This window comes from Sceloporus occidentalis, unplaced genomic scaffold (assembly GCF_023333645.1).
Source record: "Sceloporus occidentalis isolate IW3139 unplaced genomic scaffold, rSceOcc1.0.p SCAF_10, whole genome shotgun sequence".
Lineage (NCBI taxonomy): Eukaryota > Metazoa > Chordata > Lepidosauria > Squamata > Phrynosomatidae > Sceloporus > Sceloporus occidentalis.
Window position 1 is genome coordinate 32,387,271 of NW_028316990.1, and position 22,352 is coordinate 32,409,622.

Below are 22,352 nucleotides of genomic sequence, written 5' to 3' on the forward strand. Positions count from 1 at the left end.
GGAGTTATGCTGTTTCAATGATGCATGCGTACTAAGAGTCCGGAAGCTGCACCAAAGTTGTGCTCTAGCCCTTAGGACTGGATCATGGCTTTGGCTCAGCTTCCAGACTCTTAGGACGCATGTATCGTTTAAACAGCATACCTCCAAAGTGACCCGAAGCAGCTTTATTTTGGCCTGTCTGTATGGGGCCTAAGTTAGGAATATTAGCTAATACCTCTTATCCTAAGGGTCTATTCCCAGCCCAGGATGTTTTTTTTCAACTAAATGCAAGTACTGCCAAACTCCTGCTTGAAGAAGCTGAATCAAGAATGCTTGGAAGCTTTCACCACACTAACGCAGCTTTATCACAATCATTTATAAACACAGAAACTGAATTGACAAATTCAAGCTCCACCACCAGTGTGATTCAAGAATTTATTAAGTCATACATGCAAAACATACTGCTAAATCGCATTACCAAAAAGATCAATGTAAAAACTTCACAATCTTGCAAACTCCCCCCTTTTTTTATTTTTGTTTGTTCTAGTAGTTGAAAGGTTGTGTTCAGTGTGTTCTTGCCAGCATCTGGGATGTATGGAACATTGTTAGCACTACGTTACAGACCCAATTACCATTACTAGATCAACCAACAGGAGGTACATGTTCGTGGTGAGGTTAAAAGGGCATTGTCAGTATTAGTAAAGTTACTGCATCAAAATACCTGGCAAATGGTGACGTTAGAGAAAGTTCATTAAGGTGGTATGAAATATAAAAAAATACTACAACTGGTATATCTGCTGCACATGATTTTTACACCAAGTCACCAGAAGACTTAAAGAAAAGCGTCTCAGAAGTGGGGGTGTTAAAAGTAGAAGGGGGGGAAAACATGACAGAAGCAAGGCTATGCTTGAATACTCTAGTCTACAAAAATGCAAATATACTCAGAAAGGTTTCAAAATACAAGTTATATTGCTCAGAAGGAAGAGATTCCAGAAGAAAAGCATCTAGCAAGAACATGTGAAAGGAATGACCAGTTCAAAATCGTAGTAAACGAATGCCCTACTGGAAACTGCAAACAAGTCAGCTATAAAAACACCATGTCTTCATCTATTGTTTTGTTGCAATAGAAGGTTTCGTTTTATTGGTTTTAATACACACAAAGAAGAAATGCATTCAGTTTGACTACCTTGTTGACAATGTAGTGTAAATTGATCTTTACAGTGTCAAAATACTATTGGGCAGAGAGTCTCCCTTGAACAACCCGGGTAAATTTCACCGATCAAAACAATATGCTGCTGTCCAGGAAGACAATACACTTCAAGAAAAACAGTTTAGTTACAGTCCTTAGCAAGCAGGAAAGTTTTATTTTCCTCAAAAAAGTGGAATCTGGATGTTGTCAATTATTGCATTTGTTCAGGCATGAGAAAAGATAGTGCGACCATCAGTTGGATGAATGCATTAAAACAGCAGTGTTTATTCCTACTGATACGATAGCTGGGGGGGGAAAACCCTATAGAGTTCTGCAATTCCTAGTAAAACATTAGTATCTTTAAAGACACCTGTTTGACTTCAAAAAAACAGGTTTTGTGCTCCATACAACAAAGCACAACAACGCAACATAGAAATGAGCAGAGAATTTGGCAACGCTTGATTAATCTGAGCAAAAAGGACATGGAAAAAAATAATAATAAGGCTTTTATATACGTTTGAATCTCTTTAGTAGAAGAAAAAAAAAGAATCTAACCTTTTTAAGGGGCACATGAAATTGATGATTGGTTCAAAAATTTTTTGAAGGAAGAGAACTTTTTTTAAACAGAAGAACTTGGCATTGATGTGAATGCTCCATTGTTCCAAGCAAAGCACAGAAGGTTCTGGGAGAGGGAGAGGGGCATCATTACAGCAGCAGGCATTTTCTCTTCCTCTTCTTTACAGGAGGAGGGCAGAGAACTGCCCGAATAGCTTCGTCAAAGACTGTCTTGAGGCCTCGCTGTGTAAGTGCTGAGCATTCGAGGTATTTTACAGCACCTGCAAAAACAGGAACAAGCATTTTTGAGAACTGTCACAACTCAGGCTGAAATCTCTTTTCAACTAAGCCCTGCCACCAGCTTTGACAAACACAGGCGCCACCAACCCCAGTGCTCAAAAAGGCTAAGGTTTTACCGATCTCTTTTGCCATCGCAAGGCCCTGTGGGTAAGTGATGGGAGTCAGCTTCTTCTCCTTGAGCTTTTCAATAGTGTCTTTGTCGTCTCTGAGATCCAGTTTGGTTCCCACTAGAATAATGGGGGTGTTAGGGCAATGGTGTCGCACTTCCGGATACCACTGAGGGGAGAGAGAAACCAAAGTGTTGTCTCCAGGCAGAGCATACATAGCAAGAACGCGAAACCCAGATCTGGAAACACTGGTCTTAGTGCCAATGCATTAAAAGTTACATCTTTAAAAGAAACTAGTAACAGTTTAAAACATTAAGGTTTTTATTATATTCATGTATCCATTAACTAGAATTAATTTGCATGTGCTGTAGTGGTTTCAGCATTGGACTACAACTTTGGAAACCAGGGTGACCTTGGGCAAGTCACACCATCTCAGCCTCAGAGGAAGGCAAAGGCAATCCCTTCTGAACAAATCTTGCCCAAAACCCCCCCACAAAACACCTCACCCCAAGATAGGTTTCCCTTAGGGTCATAAATTTGGGGGAAACAATATTCAAGTTTCAAACAAGCATTAGGCACTGATGAACTGCCTACCAATTGATCCATCTCCGACACATAAAGATGGAAAAGTGAATCATTCCCTTGTTTCTAAGAGATACACAAGAGGAGTACAGTCTCCAGCACCCAGCTGCATGGCTGAAACAAGCTTCCCCTTTTCTCCCAGAGAATTGCTTGACACAGCAGAGTCAGAAGGAGTGGCTCCTTTCCGCTAGCAAGAGAGCTCTGGGATTTGTGCTAGCAATCGGGAATGGCTGTGTTTATTTATGGCTTTAAAGACTTCTGGCTGTGTACAAAGGTTAGCCCACACAATCCTGGACTGCACTTTATTTAATAGATATGACACAAAAGGGGGGGGGGAGGATGGGAAGAGGAAAGAAAGTATTGTAAACATTGGCACCAATTTGTCATAAAGTTACATATAAAGTGCCGGGTAAAGCTTATGGCGCTATATAAATGAATATTAATGTTTAATGAGTAAGATGCAAAAGAGAAGCTAGTAAAATTCTCTGAAGGGTTCTTTTTCTCTGACTGCAACTCCCAATATCCAGCATGTTCCCCAGCAGTGATGGAGGGACAATTGTTTTGTATCCCAAAACAGAAAGCTTTGACACACACTGACTACCTCTATGTGACAGCCAAGTTCAATAACTGATGGCAAATGAAAGAAAGAAAAATCAGAAGCGTCTCCATCTCTTGAACCCCATTCTAAATATGAGTTTGCTGAAAATGAACCATGGCTTCCCCTCTTTGTTTAGAGCTAACAACAGAAGGACCATTCAGTAAATCTCTGTAAAGGCGGGTTAAGATCAGCAGTAGGGTATAACTCCTAATTCCATGGTAAATATCTTTATAGGACCCAACTTTTCTCAGGAAGGGTCCATGTGCCAAACATGCCATTAGCATTTACACTTACAAAATGGCACCATCTGATACCAACTCTGTTTGCTAATGTAATTTGACTAAAGAAAAAGTTTATTAACGCCTTATCTCAAATGATAAGGGCAGCCTCACTTGTCAAAATTTGGTATTCTGTCCTGCTGTGAAGAATACTTTTACTTCTCTGTGAAAAGTTCTCAGGAGACAAGCAAAATCTAAACAACTTTCATTTTATAACTACAGTCATGATTCATTTAAGAGTCGTCCACTTCTAAAAGATACAGCTTTAATTGTTTCATTTTAGCATTTAAAAGAACATGTTTATTCTGCTATTGGAAGAAATATAAGTTAAAACATTTTGGAATACCTTTTAAGGAATGAAAAAGCCATTTCTTTTCCACTCACCTTTGCACGGACATTTTCAAAGGATGCAGGGCTCACAAGGGAAAAGCAAATTAAGAACACATCCTGTAAAACAGTATTTTAAGAATCTTAGTTTCCAGTAGTTACGGTACTTCCTGTGTTTACTGAAATTTTCATTATTTGGCCTTGTATTTCCACTCATGGAGACTTCCAGTTACAAACAGAGAGAATGCTGAGTTGGCAGCAGAGAAACACTTTCAGACATTGTTTGCATTTCAAGGTAATACAATATTAACACATACAATACTGGATTGTGCCAAGAGGCATGTCCTGGAAAACTTACTGCACCTCCATCGTTTTTGAGATGAGGTTTGGATTGTCTAAAGATTGTTTACTTGGGCACACCATGTCAACACAGATAAAAGCATGACTTTTGTATAAAGTCTTGGTATACAAGATGTGTTTTCTCCAGAAGAAAGTTATATAGAGTTCAGTGGGACCTTCTAGTGAGTATGTGTAGGACTGCGTAGTCCTAGGATATATCCAGTCAACTTTCTTACATCCATTGACATGCAGAGCTTACATGTTCTTAGTCTGCAGCAAGCATGACAGTGAAATATTTCAGCTTTCTTTCTTCTTGGGAGTCGCTGGTTTCTAAATACGTTACTATCAATACTTTCACCATCCCATTTCCTCTCTTGCAGACCAGGAGAAAGTTTGGAGGTGGTGCTACTGGCCTCAAACAGAGGTTCTTATTCAATTTTGTGCAAATCTTTTTGAATCACCCCATCCAACTCTGATATCACCCAGTTCTGCTGTCTTGGAACAAATTATACTGAGAGCAGCAGAGATCTTTAACTTGCCCTCAACTGTAAGGTGGAAAAATCACACAAATGAACACCCCCTTTAAAAATTAAAGCCAACAGTGGCATTCCTTCACTATAGTTATAACTGACAATGTATGCCCCCCCCCCATCCATCTTATGATATCATAAATGTTGAACAGGATACTAGCCAAAACCATTGGAGACAGAAAGCATGGAAGAGAGAATTCTGTCTCCTCCTTGAAAGTGTTTTCACATACTTTGTACAGAGGAACATTCAAACCCACCAGCACCCAGTATACATGATACTGGGCTGAAAAATGAACTGAGTTACTACTGCTCTCTGCTATTTTTACAGCTGTGTTCAATTCCTGACCCTCCAATCCAGTGCAATATCATGACTCTGGGGTGCACCAGTTGATACACCTTGTTCATAAGAAGTTGCTGGTTGTATGAGCCAACTGAGAAGGGGAGGGGGAGAGAGAGGCCAAAGCAGTGGCCACATGCATTCATTTATTACTCAGGTGAGCTCTAGCTAATCTTTGACGTTCTCTGGTCTAATCTCACCTCCAGATTATGTGAAACGAAGATTGGTCACTAAAGAATCAGTGGTACTTCAGAGTGTTAGTTGATTTGGTTGTAGCTCCAGCCTTTCTGTTAGGTGAGCACCCTGAAACCTCCGCAGGTAATGTGCAACAATAATGATCCATGCAGCAGTACAGAGGGGGAAGAGCAGCCCTTCACATTCCTGTGTTCCCATAGCCCCACTGCAGCTCTTCCAGCTTGCCAGTTATGAAGTGCCTCTTGGCCACATCGTTGCCTCCTTCCATCAAACCCAAATACTTTTGTGGTTTTCCCATTCAGAAAAAAGGAAAGGTTGAATGAAACCTTTCAAATAATTGGACTTTGTACGATAAAAGCCTAATCTGATGAAGGGGTTGAACTGTTTGCTTTTTTTAAAAAAAAAAGCACCCAAATATCCATTTTAAAAAGTAAAACAGACTCCGGGTTGCATGAATCTACATGGCAACATGAAGGCACTAGAATATGGGAAGCCAGTGTAATGGCTGCAGAAGCAGAAGCAAAAAAGAGATGGAAGAGCTTGAGCTTAATGGTTGAAAGTGTTACATACGCAGAGCTGTTGCCGTTTCACCCTGGGAGTTAAATCCTTACCATTGGTTCCTTCAACCTAGTAATAGCATGAAACAACTTCAGTTAAGGTTAGGAGCGGCTTAATAGGAAAAAATAAACTCTTTGTCCATTTTCTACGCTTACATGATCAGCTGAGTCTCATGGTCCAATCCCCCTGGGATTGTACCGCTTCAGAAATATGGGTAAGGAAACAATATAACTCTATGTTTTCCCAAGTATTAAAAAACCCACCCAAATTCTCCTACCTAAAGAAAGTTAGCCTGTCTGGGGGAAAGTATGCTAGCCCAATACTAACCCTGAGCAGTTATTTTACAATTAATCTAAACAGAGAACACAACTCTCATTATCTAGAAGCCATTTCGTCTAAAATTATGAGCGCTTGCCCTATAACAACATTTGGGTGTACCAGCTAGTATTTCTTTTCGGGAACGCACATTAAACGGTACATCTGCAGAGCTTTCAACCAAATCAGTTTAAATGCACCACTGTACTTTAAATTAAGAGCACAAACTTCACAAATAGCCAAAGGGCTACTCGCTGTACTTGCCGAACCACATTTGGCTCCAAGCAATTCAATATTCTTTCCTTGAAATCACAGAGAGTTGCATGGGCATGTTTAGCAGGTGCTCTAATTTTAGTTGCAAGAGGTAGAAAAAGGTTTGAGATTTGTATCAAAGGTTCTGGGCAAACCTGGCCTTAGAACGATCTCTTGTACACAAGACTGGTCTTTCATTTGCTTTTGGCCTATTATCAGCGATCAGAACAGGACCAACGTTAAAGCAGTTACGGATTCCCTTTTGTCTAGGCTTAATGTAGGAACTCAGCTGCACGTCTGAGGTGTGCTTTTTCCACATCACTTGGTGTCTGTCCCAGATGAGTCACACTGGAGTCTCTCTTGGAACAAAGAAGGCTTTTCTATTTTCTTTCTGGCTTTTCCGGCAGTTCTCTCGGAAGCAGTGATATAGTCAATAACATTGCCAATCCCTTACTCTCAGGCCTGGGATGAAAATCTCCTTTCCATACAGAGAGCAAGCAAATACAAGGAAAAGAAACAGACTCCCAAGGAAGTTAAACATAAAATAGTCTGTGCACCTTGTCAGGGAAGATCACTGAAGTGAAACAGCTTCAACTTTGGCTGCCAAGAGTAAAACTGCACACTTTGTTCCTACAGGACTGTTCAATGAGATAAGAAAAAGAAACTTTCTACACTTGAACCTTAAGTTCAGGCAATGTGACAAACTAAAAGCCAGGACGAAATTAACTGGATCACTGTTGGGAAGTGTCCAATTCTGATGACATAGGGCCAAAACACACTGCAGAAATAATCCAGTTTGAGACCACTTTAACTGCCCTGGTTCAATGCTAGGAATTCTGAGAACTGTAGTTTTGTAAGACATTTAGCCTTCTCTGTCAGAGAGCTTTGATGCCACAATAAATGGCAATTCCCAGGACTCCCTAGCCCTGAGCCAGGGCAGTTAAAGTGGTCTCAAACTGGATTGTTTCTGCAGTGTGTTTTGGCCTATAGCTTTAAAAAAACTTTACTTGAACTCTAACAAAGAAACATGTTTCCTTTGGACCTGGAAGTGTTCCTGGAGCTGTGCATATCTACCGGAGGTAGATAAAGGCCTGGGACAGCTGGGAAGGAGGAGGAAAAGGCACACACCTGTCCCTCCTCTTCCCCATCCTCTGCGTGCCACAAAAAATGGCTTTGCGTGCCATCTCTGGCACACATCCCAGAGGTTCACCATCACAGGACTAGCATCTTCCTCCTTTCCTTCTGCCCAATGGGCAAATGGCAGCAAATGACAATTCCATCTGCAGCGCATACAGAGGCTGCCAATATCCTTGCTCCAATCACTGCCATCCAAAATAATTCAAATGAACTCATTTCAGAGCTACAGCCTTGCTCACATTTTCATTTAAATGAGTCCCTCTGTCACAATTCATCTCTTATAGGCCATGGAAAAGCTGATCATCATCAGTGCTTAGCAATGATAGTGTCAGACTGTGCCTGACCAGCAAGAACAACAAAGGCGGCTTTTTAGGAGTTGCTGACCTCTCATCAAGGGTTTGCTGGTGAATCTATTCTGTGCCCTCCATCTATTATTTAACTCTGACATCCTTCTGCTTTACAGTATTCTGAGTGAGGCATTGATGCACATTATTTGGACAATGCAGTTCAATCACTCTGACACATAGACCAATATTGAAACCTTTAAAAAAAACTCAGTGAGCTCAGCCCAGGAACCAATGGCCAGCTCCAAGGAAAGCAACCACAGTAGCCTCCATTTCTGTCCCCACCTCCATGGGAGCAACAAATGAATTCCAGATGAGTAACCCTTCAGGTTAAAAATGTGACACACATAACAGTGATGAAAAGGCAGCAAAGCAGCAGAAAGCAGCTGTATGAAGGGAAGTTTGCAATTACATTATGACATGTTAAAGAGTGAGAAATTCTGACACAAGTCATTGCAAAAGGCCCACAGAAACAAATGAGAGCCATGCAGAAGTACAGGCATGCTTGTGCACCAGAGCTGCTCATGTCATGGTGGTTACAGACATAGCATTCTGGCACAAGCAAAAGAATATGCAGTTAATTTCATGTTTGGGCAGAAGCACAGAATCATACCTGAAAGGATTTTTGTGTGAAGAAACTCATGAAGTCTTATTTGTTCAGATATCATGACCTTGCCTCATCCTGACTGACCTCCTCACCGGCCTAACTGCGCAGCACCATTATGTCTGAAACTGGTCTTGACATGGTCTTACAAAAACACAGTATGACAGCTCCCAAAAGAGCTGGTCTGGAAGTGTAGTGATCCAACAGTACTGAAGGAAATTTACTGAAAAGACCTTCCATCCCAATGCTGCTACTCATCCCTGTGTCTGCTGCTTGGACTAACAAGGACTATCTCAATTTGCCCATAGTTTGTAGGTGTCTTGCATACTGGATTAGCATATTTGAAGCTCAACTGGAAGCATTCTCAACCACCTGCAGACCTACAGTCTGAAGTCCCCAGCACCACCCATCAACATGTCCCAAGCCTTCCACTGTAAAAGCTTACTGTTTGTGGATAAGATAACGGGCGTAGTCTGTCATAGTCTTCTTGCCCAGCTGTATCCCACAAGCCCAGATTGACTGGCTTGCCATCAACCATCACATTTGCGGAATAGTTGTCGAAGCTATAGGACAAGAAGAAAAAGTCAGTGCATTCTTTAATACTGAGTCTGCTTCTTTCTGTGCTAAAAACATTGCTAAAAACCGAAAACCAGCAAGATATTTAAATCTCACATTTATATTCCAAAAAGTAGATTATAAAGAACCTGGAAGAGACCTTTGCTCTGTTATCAAACTTGTTAGGGTCAAGTAAATTGCCTTTGCTTTTATAACTATGAACTATGGTCAAAATTTAAATTCTAATCCTGCTCAAGTACCCAACTCTTTACAGAGTCTTTACACATATACTTCCTCTCAGCTCAAACAGCCTGAAGTTCTGAAAAGGTGGGCAAATCAAGAGCTATACTGTCTCAGACATTGAGAAAGGTTAGATTTTTTTTCCCTTCAAAAGAAGATACTCACACAGTGGGTATATATTCTCCAGGAAATGCATTGGTTGTATAACTGATGAGTAGGCATGTTTTACCCACAGCACTATAAAATAAAAGAAGAAATCCCAATAAGAACATATTGACATAATGGAATAACAAGCAAGTCATTCAACACAACTTAATTACACATCAACATCTGATAATATTTAAAGCAATTTGTCTTCAGCCAAGATAAATGTAATCCTGTTATTTGCAGGGGACAAAGTCTATCTCCTAAATGTCTCCTTCACTGAGTTATCATGAAAACAGAGAAGCCATGCCTAATATTTTCCACACTGGAAAGTGCTACAGAAATCAGATCAATTTCTCTCCCCATACATTCCGCCCCGCACCCTCAGAACATCTGGGCAGCAATTACTTAGGGTTCCCGGGGCGAGACTGGCTTCCACCACCAGGAGGACATTTTCCATCGCCGCCCCGGCCCTTTGGAACATGCTGCCCATAGAGCTCCGCTCAGCTACCTCCCTGGCCCAATTCAGACGGGACTTAAAGACCTTTTTGTTCCGGACCGCATTCCCTGAATAAGGTCCTATAAGCCTCCTCCGCCGCACTGGCAATAGGACTGGCTAACCCTGGGGCTTTTTGTTTTTATGTTTTTGTAATTGTGTTATGCTTTTATCGTTATTATTATATTGTATTGTATTTTAAATTGCTGTAAACCGCCCTGATCTGAAGGAAGGGCGGTATACAAATAAAAACTTTATTATTTATTAATAGCCAAAGATATTACAGATATTCAGGTCTTCTGATTCACTTGCAGAGGCCTGAACGGCAAGGCAAGCACCTGTGTTTTTTCAATGCAATTATTTGATCCTCTTGCTACTCACTGGCTTGGGGCAATTTTATTTCTTGGACAGACATTATTCAACACTTCATGTAAACAGAGGATCTGTTTTAGCTTCCCCTCCATTCTGGGGACCTGTCATCATCAGCTTCTTCTTCTTTCCCTTGTTCATTCTTGTTTTCATCATGCCTCTCAAAAAAGCTGTATAGGAAATGTGAATGCATATTCGGTTAAAAGGAAATTAGAGCTATCCACAGAGGACCACTGTCAGTCGCTGTTAGCCAGGAATCTCCCCAAGTTCAAAGGCGCTCGATGTTTCCCGATAATCGTGTTTCAGCTTAGTAAGATTTGTATCCACAGACGATGCAGCTCCTTCCTTCCTCAAGTGTACTGGAATTAATACTAGAAATTGTCAGTGACTTGTTACATGTGAACCAGTAAAGTGTAATTTCCAGATTCAGAATCAGCTAGGACTTTAAGGTACTCATTTGTTCCAAACCTGGGAACCAATTTCCTAGTTGAAATGTGATGGAACACAGTTAACTGAAGACTTCCAGGGTTAACAACTGGGATTATAAAGCAGTGAAAGAAAGAGTACTAGCTAAATAGAGTGCGAATCTCAGCTTCAGGCTATGACTGTCTAAACTGTGCAATACAGCACTGAATACTGAGGTAGGGGAAGAAGAGCAATAGAAGTGTCTTCCTGCCTTCACATCCTACTTGTGGGCTTTCTACTAACATAACACTGTTTGTTATGTTTGACTAGAGGAAGCTTTAGACTCATGTTCATCTCCTATGGAGGAGCCTGGTCAAGCAGTGGTTAAATGTCATTCCTGCAACCACAACCATTGTGAGTTCAATCCCAGGGCTCCAAGGTTGACTCAGAGGTCTATCATTTCGTAGGTCGGTAAACTGAGTACCCAGCTTGTTGGGGGCAATTGACTTACAGATTGTAAAGCTGCTGAGCTTGCTATTAAGCGATATAGAAATCTAAACGCCATTGCTATGGAGCTCTGGACACTGTAAACAGTTCTAGTAGAATTTGAGGGAAGTGAAAAGCATGTTATGAATTCCGAAGACCATTTAGCATTTTAAATTCAATACCAGAACTTTTAACTTGTAACCCCAGCTCCAGGTTACAAGATCTAACCCGAGCCACAACTGCCTAACATGAGGGCGGATTACTCCTGTAACCGCTTTGTCTGCAAGCGCTTTGAAGATGAAAGGCACTGTGTAAGCATTCAGCATAAAGGACATTTGTAATGAGCACAGGCATTGCAAGGTGTGGCTGTGTAACTTAGCATTCCTTGAAAAGCCTGTTATGGCTGTTCCATGCATTTGAAGGAGCATAACAGACCTGTCCAGACAACACTTCACCCTCAAAACTCCAACCAAGAAATCCTAGCTGCAGGGAGTAGCACATAAAGAATCCCTCCCCAATGTGAAATGCAGGAGCTTTGGTTTCATAGGCTGAGAAGCCCAACCAAGAAGGGTCTTCTGCATGTGAATGCTGATTTCCGTACCAGACAAAAACCTCATTGCAACATTGGAACTCCTCCCAAGAAACAGAAGAAAGGGTGGAAAACTCAGTGAGTGAGAGGGATATGGAGGGAAGAACCAACAGGTGCACAAAGAAAATGTCACCAAATGTGGTACTTTGAAAAAAGTAATGAGCACTTGTCCAAGTCTTGCTAGCTAGCTGGGTTAGAAAAACCACCAACTGCACAACCCAGCAAGCTGAAATTTCAGCCATTAGTCTCCATCTTGCAGTTACAGAGTCGCACACACCAGGCCATAAAGTTGGACTTTTGTTCCCTGATTTCTTTGTATTGTACCATCTTGTTTAATGATGTGTTTTGTAGAACTTTAAAGCTTATATCACTTTACAGGATGTTACTTCTGCAACTTCTGAGTGGCATCAGTAGAACTTTTGTCCCATTCTGATTTTTGATTTTACTTATAAATAAGTTTATTTTCTAGTCTAAATTTCTAATATTCTGCAATGGATTGACAGAAGCTACATTTCTTCTTCTTTTGCGTCAGGCAAATAGAAGTATGCACTGTTAGGTTCAGATTTTTAATCTCTACTGAATAGGCTGATTACCACAAAACTATTAAGGAAGTCAGCTTTGTTAGCTCATTGTTACCCCACCCATTTATCCAGTAATAACTGGACCACAATACTGTATTCCTCCCCAGTTCAGAAAACTGCCAAGCTTTCATCCCTTGACCCTCCTTTGGAAAGTCTGAAGTCAGCACTGCAGGACTTCAAGGCAGCCAGGGATTTTACTTCCCAATGTTTTGGGCAAGAACTGAAGGCCAATTTCTAGACGTTTTCAGCCATAAGAAAAAATATCTAAGTAGTTTTAGGAGGCCAAAATGGAAATTTGGGGGTGGGGGGGTGGACCTGAAACATAATATACAGTGATCCCTCCACATTCACTGGAGTTAGGAGTGAAGGCCTCCTGTGAATGTGGAAAAACCACCTCTCTAAGAATCTCCAAGTCTTCCAGTGCAACTCTATGATCAAGACCTGCCAGAAGTTGATCACAGAATCATGCTGGAGGACCTACAAATGCCTAGAAAAGTGCTTTCACTAGGAACTTGTAGGTTCTCCAGCACAACTCTATGGTCAACGTCTGGCAGAGCTGTGCTGGAGGACCTAGAGATCCCTAGATAAATTCCTGGAAGAAATGAATCAAAACCCTAGATAATCAAATCCACAAAAGTCAAAGCTGCAAATGTGGAGGGCCAACTGTACTTACCTTCTTTTCAAACCTGAACTTGCAACATGTCCCATAACTAAATGTACAAACCAACTGAATGCACATTTACTTATGAATAAAGCACTGAGTGCTTATTCCAAGTAAGGGGACCTAGGATTACAGTTGCAGCAGACATGCATAGGCTGCAGATGACAGCACTGAAGATAATATAGGAGGACTCAGATGTGTTTCAAGGAAATTCCAATTTAGTCACACCTGAAATAACCGCATGGTTGCATACTCTATCAATGTATAGCAGAATCCTCCACTGCACCTAAATGACCAATAAAAGCAGAAAAATGAGCATCCTGACAATAATAAGGGACTTTCTGGTTAAAATACACTTACTACAAGTTATTGAGTCAATACTGAGTCTACTTGTTAATATCTCCACCAGAAGACATGTTTTATTTTAATCTGTCACCTGTGAAATCCATCTAAGATTTTAAGCGGGACTCTGAACAAAGAAGCTATTCCTCCCAGGGAACCTTGTCACAAGGCAGAACAACTGGATTTTTAAGGCTCTGTAAACCCTCTTTATAACAGAAACTGTAGCCCCACAAGGGCACCAGGCTGGGGAAAGCAGTACTAAGGCGAGGAAAGGCCAGCAAGCACAGGCAAGTCCCACAGGCCTCCATTGTAAATTTCGCCATTCCAGGCTTCCTGCCTTCTCAGCTTTCTGGCTGAGTGCCCTGTGAATCAGTTCTGTACAGATACTCAGCTCCAAAATGGTTTAACCGTCCCAGGCTCTGTAACAATTCATTCGATTCAAGTACATGGAAAGCTCTGAAAAGACTCAGTTAAGGCCAGTGTCCCTCCAGGGAATAAGATAAAGATGCCAGACATGTAGCTATTCAAGGAAAAATGGAGGAACTACCACAAACAGAAAGTTGTGAATAGATGAGTGGTTGTTTCAGTTGCATTCTGCCTAATCTTTCCTATCTGTCCTAACTGCCAACTTTCAAAGCAGGGTCAGACATACAGTTTTAAAAAGCAGCTTCCTTTTCCTGTCCAGTAAGAGACATCAAATAAAAAAGCCCCGAGATTTAACCAATATTTCATAGGCATTTCACTTTATAGTTTTATTACTGTGCAGCTTACTAAAGCACTCTTACCATACACTGTTACTGGCAACAAGATGGATTAATAAAATAAAGGAACGTTAGTATTTTTAAACCCTTGTGATCCCACATTTCTTTGCAAGGAACCAGCTTCCAAAAGAAGACATCCCAAATACAGCAGAGTGTGCCAAATCAATGAATGTATCAAGACTTTGCACTTCTCAGAGAAGCTACACAAACATGTTGTGATGCCTAGTTATAAATCAGATAACACAGGATTTTTTGTTTCGGGTCGTTTTTTAAATTCTAAATCAGTCTTGTTTTCCAGCTGGCCTCCTATGCTATTCTGAGCGCTGTTCAGAAGGAAGAAAAGGGGCACTGAGATTCTGGCAACAGAGTCTTTTCCAATTCAGAGGGAGTTATAAACACCACATGGATCATTCAGTATTTTCTTTAACAAGCCATGAGCCACATTCTGAGTGCAAAAAAGGAGCGCCTGAAAGTATACCGACGAGTTCCATCTTTACACAGATAGGTTAAGTAACATTACCTCTGTACAGAGACTGATATTTGGTGGTGTCATTTCACAATGCAAGCCAATCTCCAAACTCCTGTCGTGTTTCAAAGCGAATAAAGGATGCCATCATGGGACTACATAGTGCAGAACTAGACTCTAGAAGCCCTGAGTTCATGTCTCTACTGAACTTTGGAGATAGTTGTGACAATAAATTGGGCTGAAGAGACTTCTGTATACTGTCTTGAGCTCCACATAAGGGAAGGTGAGATATAAATCTAATAAATAAATATGCAGATCCGTGTAGCTTTCAGTCTTAATGACTCAGATTACAACAACCTTGATGTCATTTGCTGTATATACTCATGTATAAGTCTAGAAATTTTAGGCAAAAAATTGACCCCTGTTTTCCTTTGCTTCATCATTTAGATCCATCATCGCATGATCCCAAGTTTCACCCTCAACTTATCCAAGGGTCATATCAAAACCCACAATTTTGCCACCCAAACCTGCCCTCAACTTATACATGAGATCGACTTATAGTCGAGTATATAGGCTATATGAAGATAAATGGTGAGAAATTCAGGACTGGAAAACAGTACTCCTGCACAAACAACACAAATTTAACACACAGAATTCATTACCAAAAGATATGAGTCAGGGTAGCAAGTAAAATCTATCTGAAACTGCCCCATATGCCATCCCATCCCAAATTAGCAAGCCAAGAAATAAAAGACATACAGTATCTATACTGAGAAGATGCCCACCAACTTTCATCATCCCAACATTACCAAGTACCCCAAGTCTGCTCTTGCAGGAGCTGCTTGTGTGTGTGAGCTTATGTCGAAGCACTTTAGGAGATATATGCTACATACAGTGAGAATACAACAACATTAGGAGCAACTGAGATATAGGGATAGTGTCAAGGAAGGAAAGTAGGTGTGGCAGGCCTTGCAGACATATAAATATTTACTTAAGAATACTTCCTACAGCCCTACTTTGTAAACCCACACAGAGGACACAGCTGGGATGGGAGACTGGGCCTAGGATCCTAAACATACTTACCAGGAACAAATGACAATGAACACACTGATTATAATTTGACTTAACCCAAAACTGACCAGACGTTAACAGAGGTCCAAAACACACTGCAGACATAATCCAGTTTGGGAATGCTTTAACTCCCCTGACTCAATGCTATGGGATTCTGGGAATTGTAGTTTTGTGATACATTTAGCTTTCTCTGTCAGGGAGCTCTAGTGCCACAATGAACTACACTGAGCCATGGCTGTTTAAAGTGGTGTTGAACTGGATCACTTCTATAGTGTGGATGTAGCCATAGTGATGATGGGGGAAGAAAACTAGACCATGCCAATTTAACTTACCCTCAAGAACAGTTTAAAAGACTGAAGAAGGCAGAGATTGGGGTGGTGCTTTCAAACAAAGCAGCTTGGCCATTTGGGGAAGAAGGGGCTTCACCTCTTCCTTTGCTTTCTTTATGAGGCAATTATTATTACTGGTACTCTATTAATTATATCCCATCTTTTTCCCAATACAGGGACTCAAGGTGGCTAAAATATTTTTTAAATGACCTCTGGTGCCCCAACAAACTACCATTCCCAGAATTCCACTGACGGGAGCCATGGCAGTTAAAGCAGGGTTGAAACGGATTAATGTCCGCAGTGCGGAGGCAGCACCCGTCTCCATCAGGGAATCTATATCATTGCGCCTGGGAATTTGTATATTATTTTGAGCGAGAAAAAAACACCAGGTTTTAATATGAGGTAGAATTCAAAGATATAGCTGCGTTAGTCTGTAGAATCAGTATGTAGAGAGATCTTGTAGCACCTGTGAGACTAAATGAAAGAAAGAAGTTGGCAGCGGGAGCTTTTGTAGACTTCAGTCTATAGTACTTCCTCAGATGAAGACTTTGCTTCTGGAAAGGCATGCAGAGGACTGAACTGTTAGACAAGAAATTGAAAGATACCATACAATTCAGAGTATTGCTGCTCTGCACCAAACAGCATATCATAAATTATCACACACACACACACACACATATATATATATGAATCTGAGGAAGTAGGCTGAAATCTACGGAAGCTCATGCTGCCAGCTTCTTCCTTTCAGTTCGTCTCAAAGGTGCTACAAGATCCCTCTACATAGCAAGTGTCAATCAATTACTCTGCATATATGTTAGACCAAGAATATTAAAGAAAGGTGGATATAAGATGGGATGGGAGGGAGAAGGAAGGGAAGGAACATTGTTGGAGCCCTTCCACACCACACAACTATAACAGCATGATCCCACTTCCATGGGAGGTATGGCTTCCCTCTGGGCATCTACGCTGGGGTTAGGGAATGTGGAAAAGCCCCAAATAACAAAAACACTGTGTTTTTACCTGAGAGGACACCTCTCTAGGAATTTCTAGGTCCTCCAGTATAACTCTGTAGTCAACATTTCATAGAATCATAGAGTTGGAAGAGACCGCAAGGGCCATCCAGTCCAACCCCATTCTGCCATGCAGGAAATCACAATCAAAGCATCCCTGACAGATGGCCATCCATCCTCTGTTTGAAGACGTCCAAGGAAGGAGACTCCATTACACTCTGAGGAAGGAGTTTGTTCCACTGTCTAACAGCCCTTACTGTCAGGAAACTCCTCCTAATGTTGAGGTGGAATCTCTTTTCCTGCAGCTTGCATCCATTGCTCTGTCTCCTATTCTCTGGAACAGCAGTGTATTTGCAACACACTGAACACAGAAATGCGCTGGGAGAGCTACAAACGCATATTGGAGCGTTCTCTCTAGGTCCTTCAGTGCGACTTTTGGTTAAAGTCTTTCTCAGAATCACATCTGCTAAAAGTGTTATGTTTCTGCGTACAAGCCGCCCTCCGTCTCCATGGAGCCAGCCACCCACGGCTTGAAAATACACCCATCCCTCCATATTTGCTGGGGCTGAGGCAGATGTCTCTTCCACCTTCATGATTTTACGATCCCCGTGAATATGGAAAAACTGCAAACAACACCAACACCTGAGATAATACCTCTCTAGGAACCTCTAGGTCCTCCAGGGCAACTCTGTGGTCAACACCTGTCAGAGAATGACCATAGAGTTGCACCAGAGGAGCTATAAATGCCTAGTGGAGTGTCCTCTCTAGGAATCCCTAGGTCCTCCAGGGCAACTCTGTGGTCAACATCTACCAGACATTGACCATAGAGTTGCACTGGAAGAGCTACAAAGGCTTATTGGAGAAGCCTCTCTAGGACTCCCCAGGGGAACTCTGTGGTCAACCTCTGCCAGGCAATGACCATAGAGTTGTGCTGGAGGACCTACATATTCCTAGAGAGGCCATATTAATAAAGCCCCTGAGTAATAAGGCCACTTACCCGTCTCCCACCACCACACACTTGATGGCCTGCATCGGGGCGGCTTCCTCGGCGGCAGCGGAGGCTCTCTGTTCTTCTGGGGAAGAAGGCGAGGCGGCAACAAGGGGAGAAAGGCGTCCCAGCCGCCTCCGCTTCGGGCCTTTGAGGGGGAGCCCTCGCTGGGAAAGAGCGCTGAGGTAACAGCCACCACCCAAAGCGCGAAAGGAAGCTGCTCAGGAAACAGGAAGCGGCCGCCCCGCTCACATCCGGCCTCGCGCGGGTTTGCGCATGCGCGCTCGTCACTACGAAAAGGCCAGCCCTAGACTCGCACAGGCTCCGCTTGGAACTGAGCCTCGGAGGAAAGCGGCGCCAATTCGTTTAAGCTCCGCCCACTCGGCGAGAGGGTTCGGCACAGTTCGTGTTCCGAAGCTCCCAGCCTTCGGAAGCGCTCGGCTTTCCTCGGTTCGCCCCGCCCCCTCCGGGGAAGAAGGGCTCGTCGATGCTCGGAAGGGGAAGCATTCGGCTCTTCGTGTATCTTCGGCAATTTCCGATCCTCGGACGTTCTTTCGCTCGAGGGGCGCCTTGGCCTCAGCCTCGGCCGCCATTTTTGTGCTACTGACCCAGTTGGGCGGTTCCTGGCTCTTGTCTTGTCAGGAACCGTTTGCCTTCTGTCTGCCCTGGAGGCTCAGTGCTGAGGAATCCTGGGAGTTGTAGTGCATTGTGGGCCCAGAGCTCTCTGACAGAAGGCCCAATGGTCCAAAACACACTGCAGAAATAATAATCCAGCCTGAGACCATTTTAACTGCCCTGGCTCAGAGCTAGGGAATCCTGGGAAGTGTAGTTTGTGGCACTGACAGAGAAAGCCCAGTCTCACAAAACTACATTTCCCAGGATTCCCTAGCTCTGAGCCAGGGCAGTTAAAGCGGCCTCAAACTGTATTATTTCTGCAGTGTGTTTTGGACCCATGTGGGTTGAAGTGCTAAAACAGGGCAGTGAGAAAAGGCCCTGTATGTATGTGTGTGTGTATATATATATATATATATATCCCTGTGTGTTTGTGTTACTTAACATTAAACACAACGCCTCCTAAGAAGACAGACCAGTGAAACGTAGCCTTCAGGCCTTTTCTTATGGCCCTTGATCCCTCCAGAGGCCCTGGACCTCTCCAACAAAGTGAACTGCATATCCTTGAAGCCTTCAAGAGCAATAATTCACATAGTTTCTTTTATGGAAAGCATCTATTTCCTTATAATACCTAATATATATGATACGTCTCTCTTTTCTCTTTTAAAGCCAATGATTTAACAGCAAACATTCCCCGCAACCTCTAGGTTTTCCTCCCACGTTGTGGACCTCCGTTTGGCCCCTAGAGTCCCAGAGCAGAAAACCGTTAGACACCAATTAGGCTCTTCCATGTATTTCCTTCTCTGCTACTCAGAGACGCATGGAAAACAAGCTGCATAACTTCAGGAAGCCTGTTTCCCATTAACGTTATTTAAACAAAAACCAACAACTTCAGAGTTAGGGCGGAAACTCAAACGCAGACAGCAGTTGCGTAAGCGATACTGGATTGTTCTGCTCTGGTTGATTTAATATCGTTTTCTTCCTTGAAAAGGCTGAGGGAACACAGTGAATGCTGAGTGCTGACCTATAAATCTCACAACATCCTTTTCCTCGTTTCTTATTGTTGTCGTGTGCCTTCAAGTCATTTCCAACAAACGGTGACATCAACTCGTCACAGGGCATTCCTGGCAAGTTTATTTATAGGGGGTTTGCCATTGCCATCCTCTGAGGCTGAGAGAATGTGACTTGCCTAGTGAGTTTCACGACTGAACAGGGATTTGAACCCAGTTCTCCAGAGTCATAGTCCAACGTTCAAACCAACTACTCCATACTGGCTCTCTTATACCTGAAATACAGGCATACAGACCCAACTTAGATTGTCACTAGGACTTACAAGATTTGAGGGCCCAGACCGTACATAAAATTTGGTTAGCCTGACCTATACTTGCATTACACATATGATCCATCAGACTTGGGCTTACTACTCCTTACTGTACCTAACATGGGCTTACTACTCCTTACTGTACCTAACATGGGCTTACTACTCCTTACTGTACTGTACCTAACATGGGCTTACTACTCCTTACTGTACTGTACCTAACATGGGCTTACTACTCCTTACTGTACCTAACATGGGCTTACTACTCCTTACTGTACTGTACCTAACATGGGCTTACTACTCCTTACTGTACCTAACATGGGCTTACTACTCCTTACTGTACCTAACATGGGCTTACTACTCCTTACTGTACTGTACCTAACATGGGCTTACTACTCCTTACTGTACCTAACATGGGCTTACTACTCCTTACTGTACTGTACCTAACATGGGCTTACTACTCCTTACTGTACCTAACATGGCTACAATTGTACCTAATATGGTAAGGGATGATGGGGGTTGCAGTCCAACAATATCTGGGGGGCCACTGTTATAAATATTAGACCTGGTCTGAGGTTGGGGCCCTGTGAGTTTTTGGCATGGCAGCAACAGTCCTTAGCTATGAAACAGGAAGTCCATTTTCAAACAAAGTTGAGCTTTATTTGTGGCTTTATATTGTGTATCTTGGCAGCAGAAGCGCATAATTGGCGTCCGTGGGTGCGGATCGCTAGAATAACTATGCTGATGTAATCCTGGAAAAATTGACACAGCATGACACAGAATATAAAAGATCGGAGGAATAAGACGCTTGGAGATCAGTACAAGAGTACCCTCCTTGCAGGAATTGTATTGTTTGTTTTTAACTGTGCCGATTAAAATATATCTGGTGATATGTGGCACTGTTTCCACCACTTTCACTGTAAATGTATTATTAATCATTAATATTGCTATTACTACTGGTAGGTAGTATACATGGGAAGTATGTATGAAATACTTTCCTTTCCACCAGAGTCGTAAAGTGAAGTATATAATCACAACAAAAGTACAAAAATAAAGTTATAGTGGGCTTTTGGTATCTGCTGGGGTTTGGTTCTAGGAGCCCAGTCGATACCAAAATCCATGGATGGAATAATGGCATAATTAAATGGTGTCCCTTATATAAAATGGCACAATCAAGGTTCGCTTTTTGGAACATATATATATATATATAGAATATTTACAAGCTGTGGACGTTTGAATCCGTGGATAAAGAATCTGTGGATATGGAGGGCCAACTGTGTGATTTAAAATTCATCCCAATCAAGATGAAAAGCCAAAGGCCTGACAAAACAATAGTATGACCACCAAGGACCTTCACAAGTTCAACTTAGGCAATGAAGAATCAAACACATCTGTAACACTAAAGAAAACTATGTACTGGAAACAGACCAATGGACTTGAGCAACATCTGCTTCAAAGGGGATATCCACTTCTGATCACTGAAGATAATAACATCAGGAGAACAACCATAACTTGGAGAGAACGTCTTGTCTCCGCTCTTAGTCCCACAACAAACTCCAACTCCCAGAATTCCATAGCCTTGAGCCAAGATACTTAAATTGGTGCCAAACCAGGTTATCTCCCCAGTGGGGATGCAGCCTAATATTACACAAGAGGGCAGGCATTTCAACTCTGAACCTCACAGCTTTTCCAATTTGCCCTTCTTTGGCTCTGAGGTGCCTTCTCCCAGGGACATTTTGGACAAAAGGTAAAATGCTGGGATCTATCGATTTACGATCCTAACACCGCATGACCTCAACTATGGCTGCATCCGTACTGCAGAAATACAGTAATTGTTTTGACACCACTTTAACCGCCGTGGCTCCATGCTATGGAATTCTGGGAATTGTAGTTTGTTGTGGCACCAGAGCTTTGTGAAATAACTTTACAGAGCTAGATTGGTTGTTTTGAATTTGCAGTAGAACAATATACCCAATGTATCAAGAAATAGGCATGAGGGTCACTATGGCTGTTGTCCAAGAGGAAAAGGGGCTGGCAGGCTTAATGTTTTTATCAGATCTGGTTTATTTATATTTAAATTTTATTGGACTTTATTTATTTATTTATATCTATATTTAAACTTTTATGTATGTTTTATTGGACCTGGTTTATTTATTTATTTATATTTAATTATTTTTTATTTAATATTTTATCAAACCTGTTTTATTTATTTGTATTTACATTTTTATTCTTATTTCATTTTTACAGGACCTAGTTTATTTTCTTAATTTAAATTTTCATCAGACCTTACTTATTTATTTATATATCTTAATTTAATTTTTATTGGACCTGATTTATTTATTTATATTTATATTTTTTATTTCACTTTTATTTATTTATTATTGGACCCGGTTTAATTTATTT

General features: G+C 41.8%; 1 protein-coding gene across 2 annotated transcripts; it reads right to left on the reverse strand.

Moving 5' to 3' along the window:
* Positions 1-400: 400 nt before the first annotated feature.
* On the reverse strand, positions 401-18,326 carry LOC149306393 (ras-related C3 botulinum toxin substrate 1). 2 transcript variants are annotated; one of them, XM_089540668.1, is made up of 6 exons: positions 18,029-18,326; positions 9,487-9,558; positions 8,972-9,089; positions 3,973-4,035; positions 2,140-2,299; positions 401-2,008 (listed from the first exon to the last, which is right to left on the reverse strand). In XM_089540668.1, the coding sequence occupies exons 1-6, from the start codon at positions 18,061-18,063 to the stop codon at positions 1,944-1,946; spliced, it is 513 nt and encodes a 170-aa protein (XP_089396794.1). In that variant the 5' UTR covers positions 18,064-18,326; the 3' UTR covers positions 401-1,943. The 2 variants fall into 2 exon arrangements, with proteins under 2 accessions (XP_089396794.1, XP_089396793.1); XM_089540667.1 differs by having other exon boundaries at positions 401-2,004; positions 18,029-18,288.
* Between the last annotated feature and the right edge of the window lie 4,026 nt (positions 18,327-22,352).

Coding starts and splice junctions, on each gene's coding strand:
- LOC149306393 (XM_089540667.1), bottom strand. CDS start 18,063: ATGCAGGCCATCAAGTGTGTGGTGGTGGGAGACGG. Junction 9,559..18,028: donor TGTGTGGTGGTGGGAGACGG/GTAAGTGGCCTT, acceptor TTTATTTTATAG/TGCTGTGGGTAAAACATGCC. Junction 2,300..3,972: donor TTGAAAATGTCCGTGCAAAG/GTGAGTGGAAAA, acceptor CTCTCCCCTCAG/TGGTATCCGGAAGTGCGACA.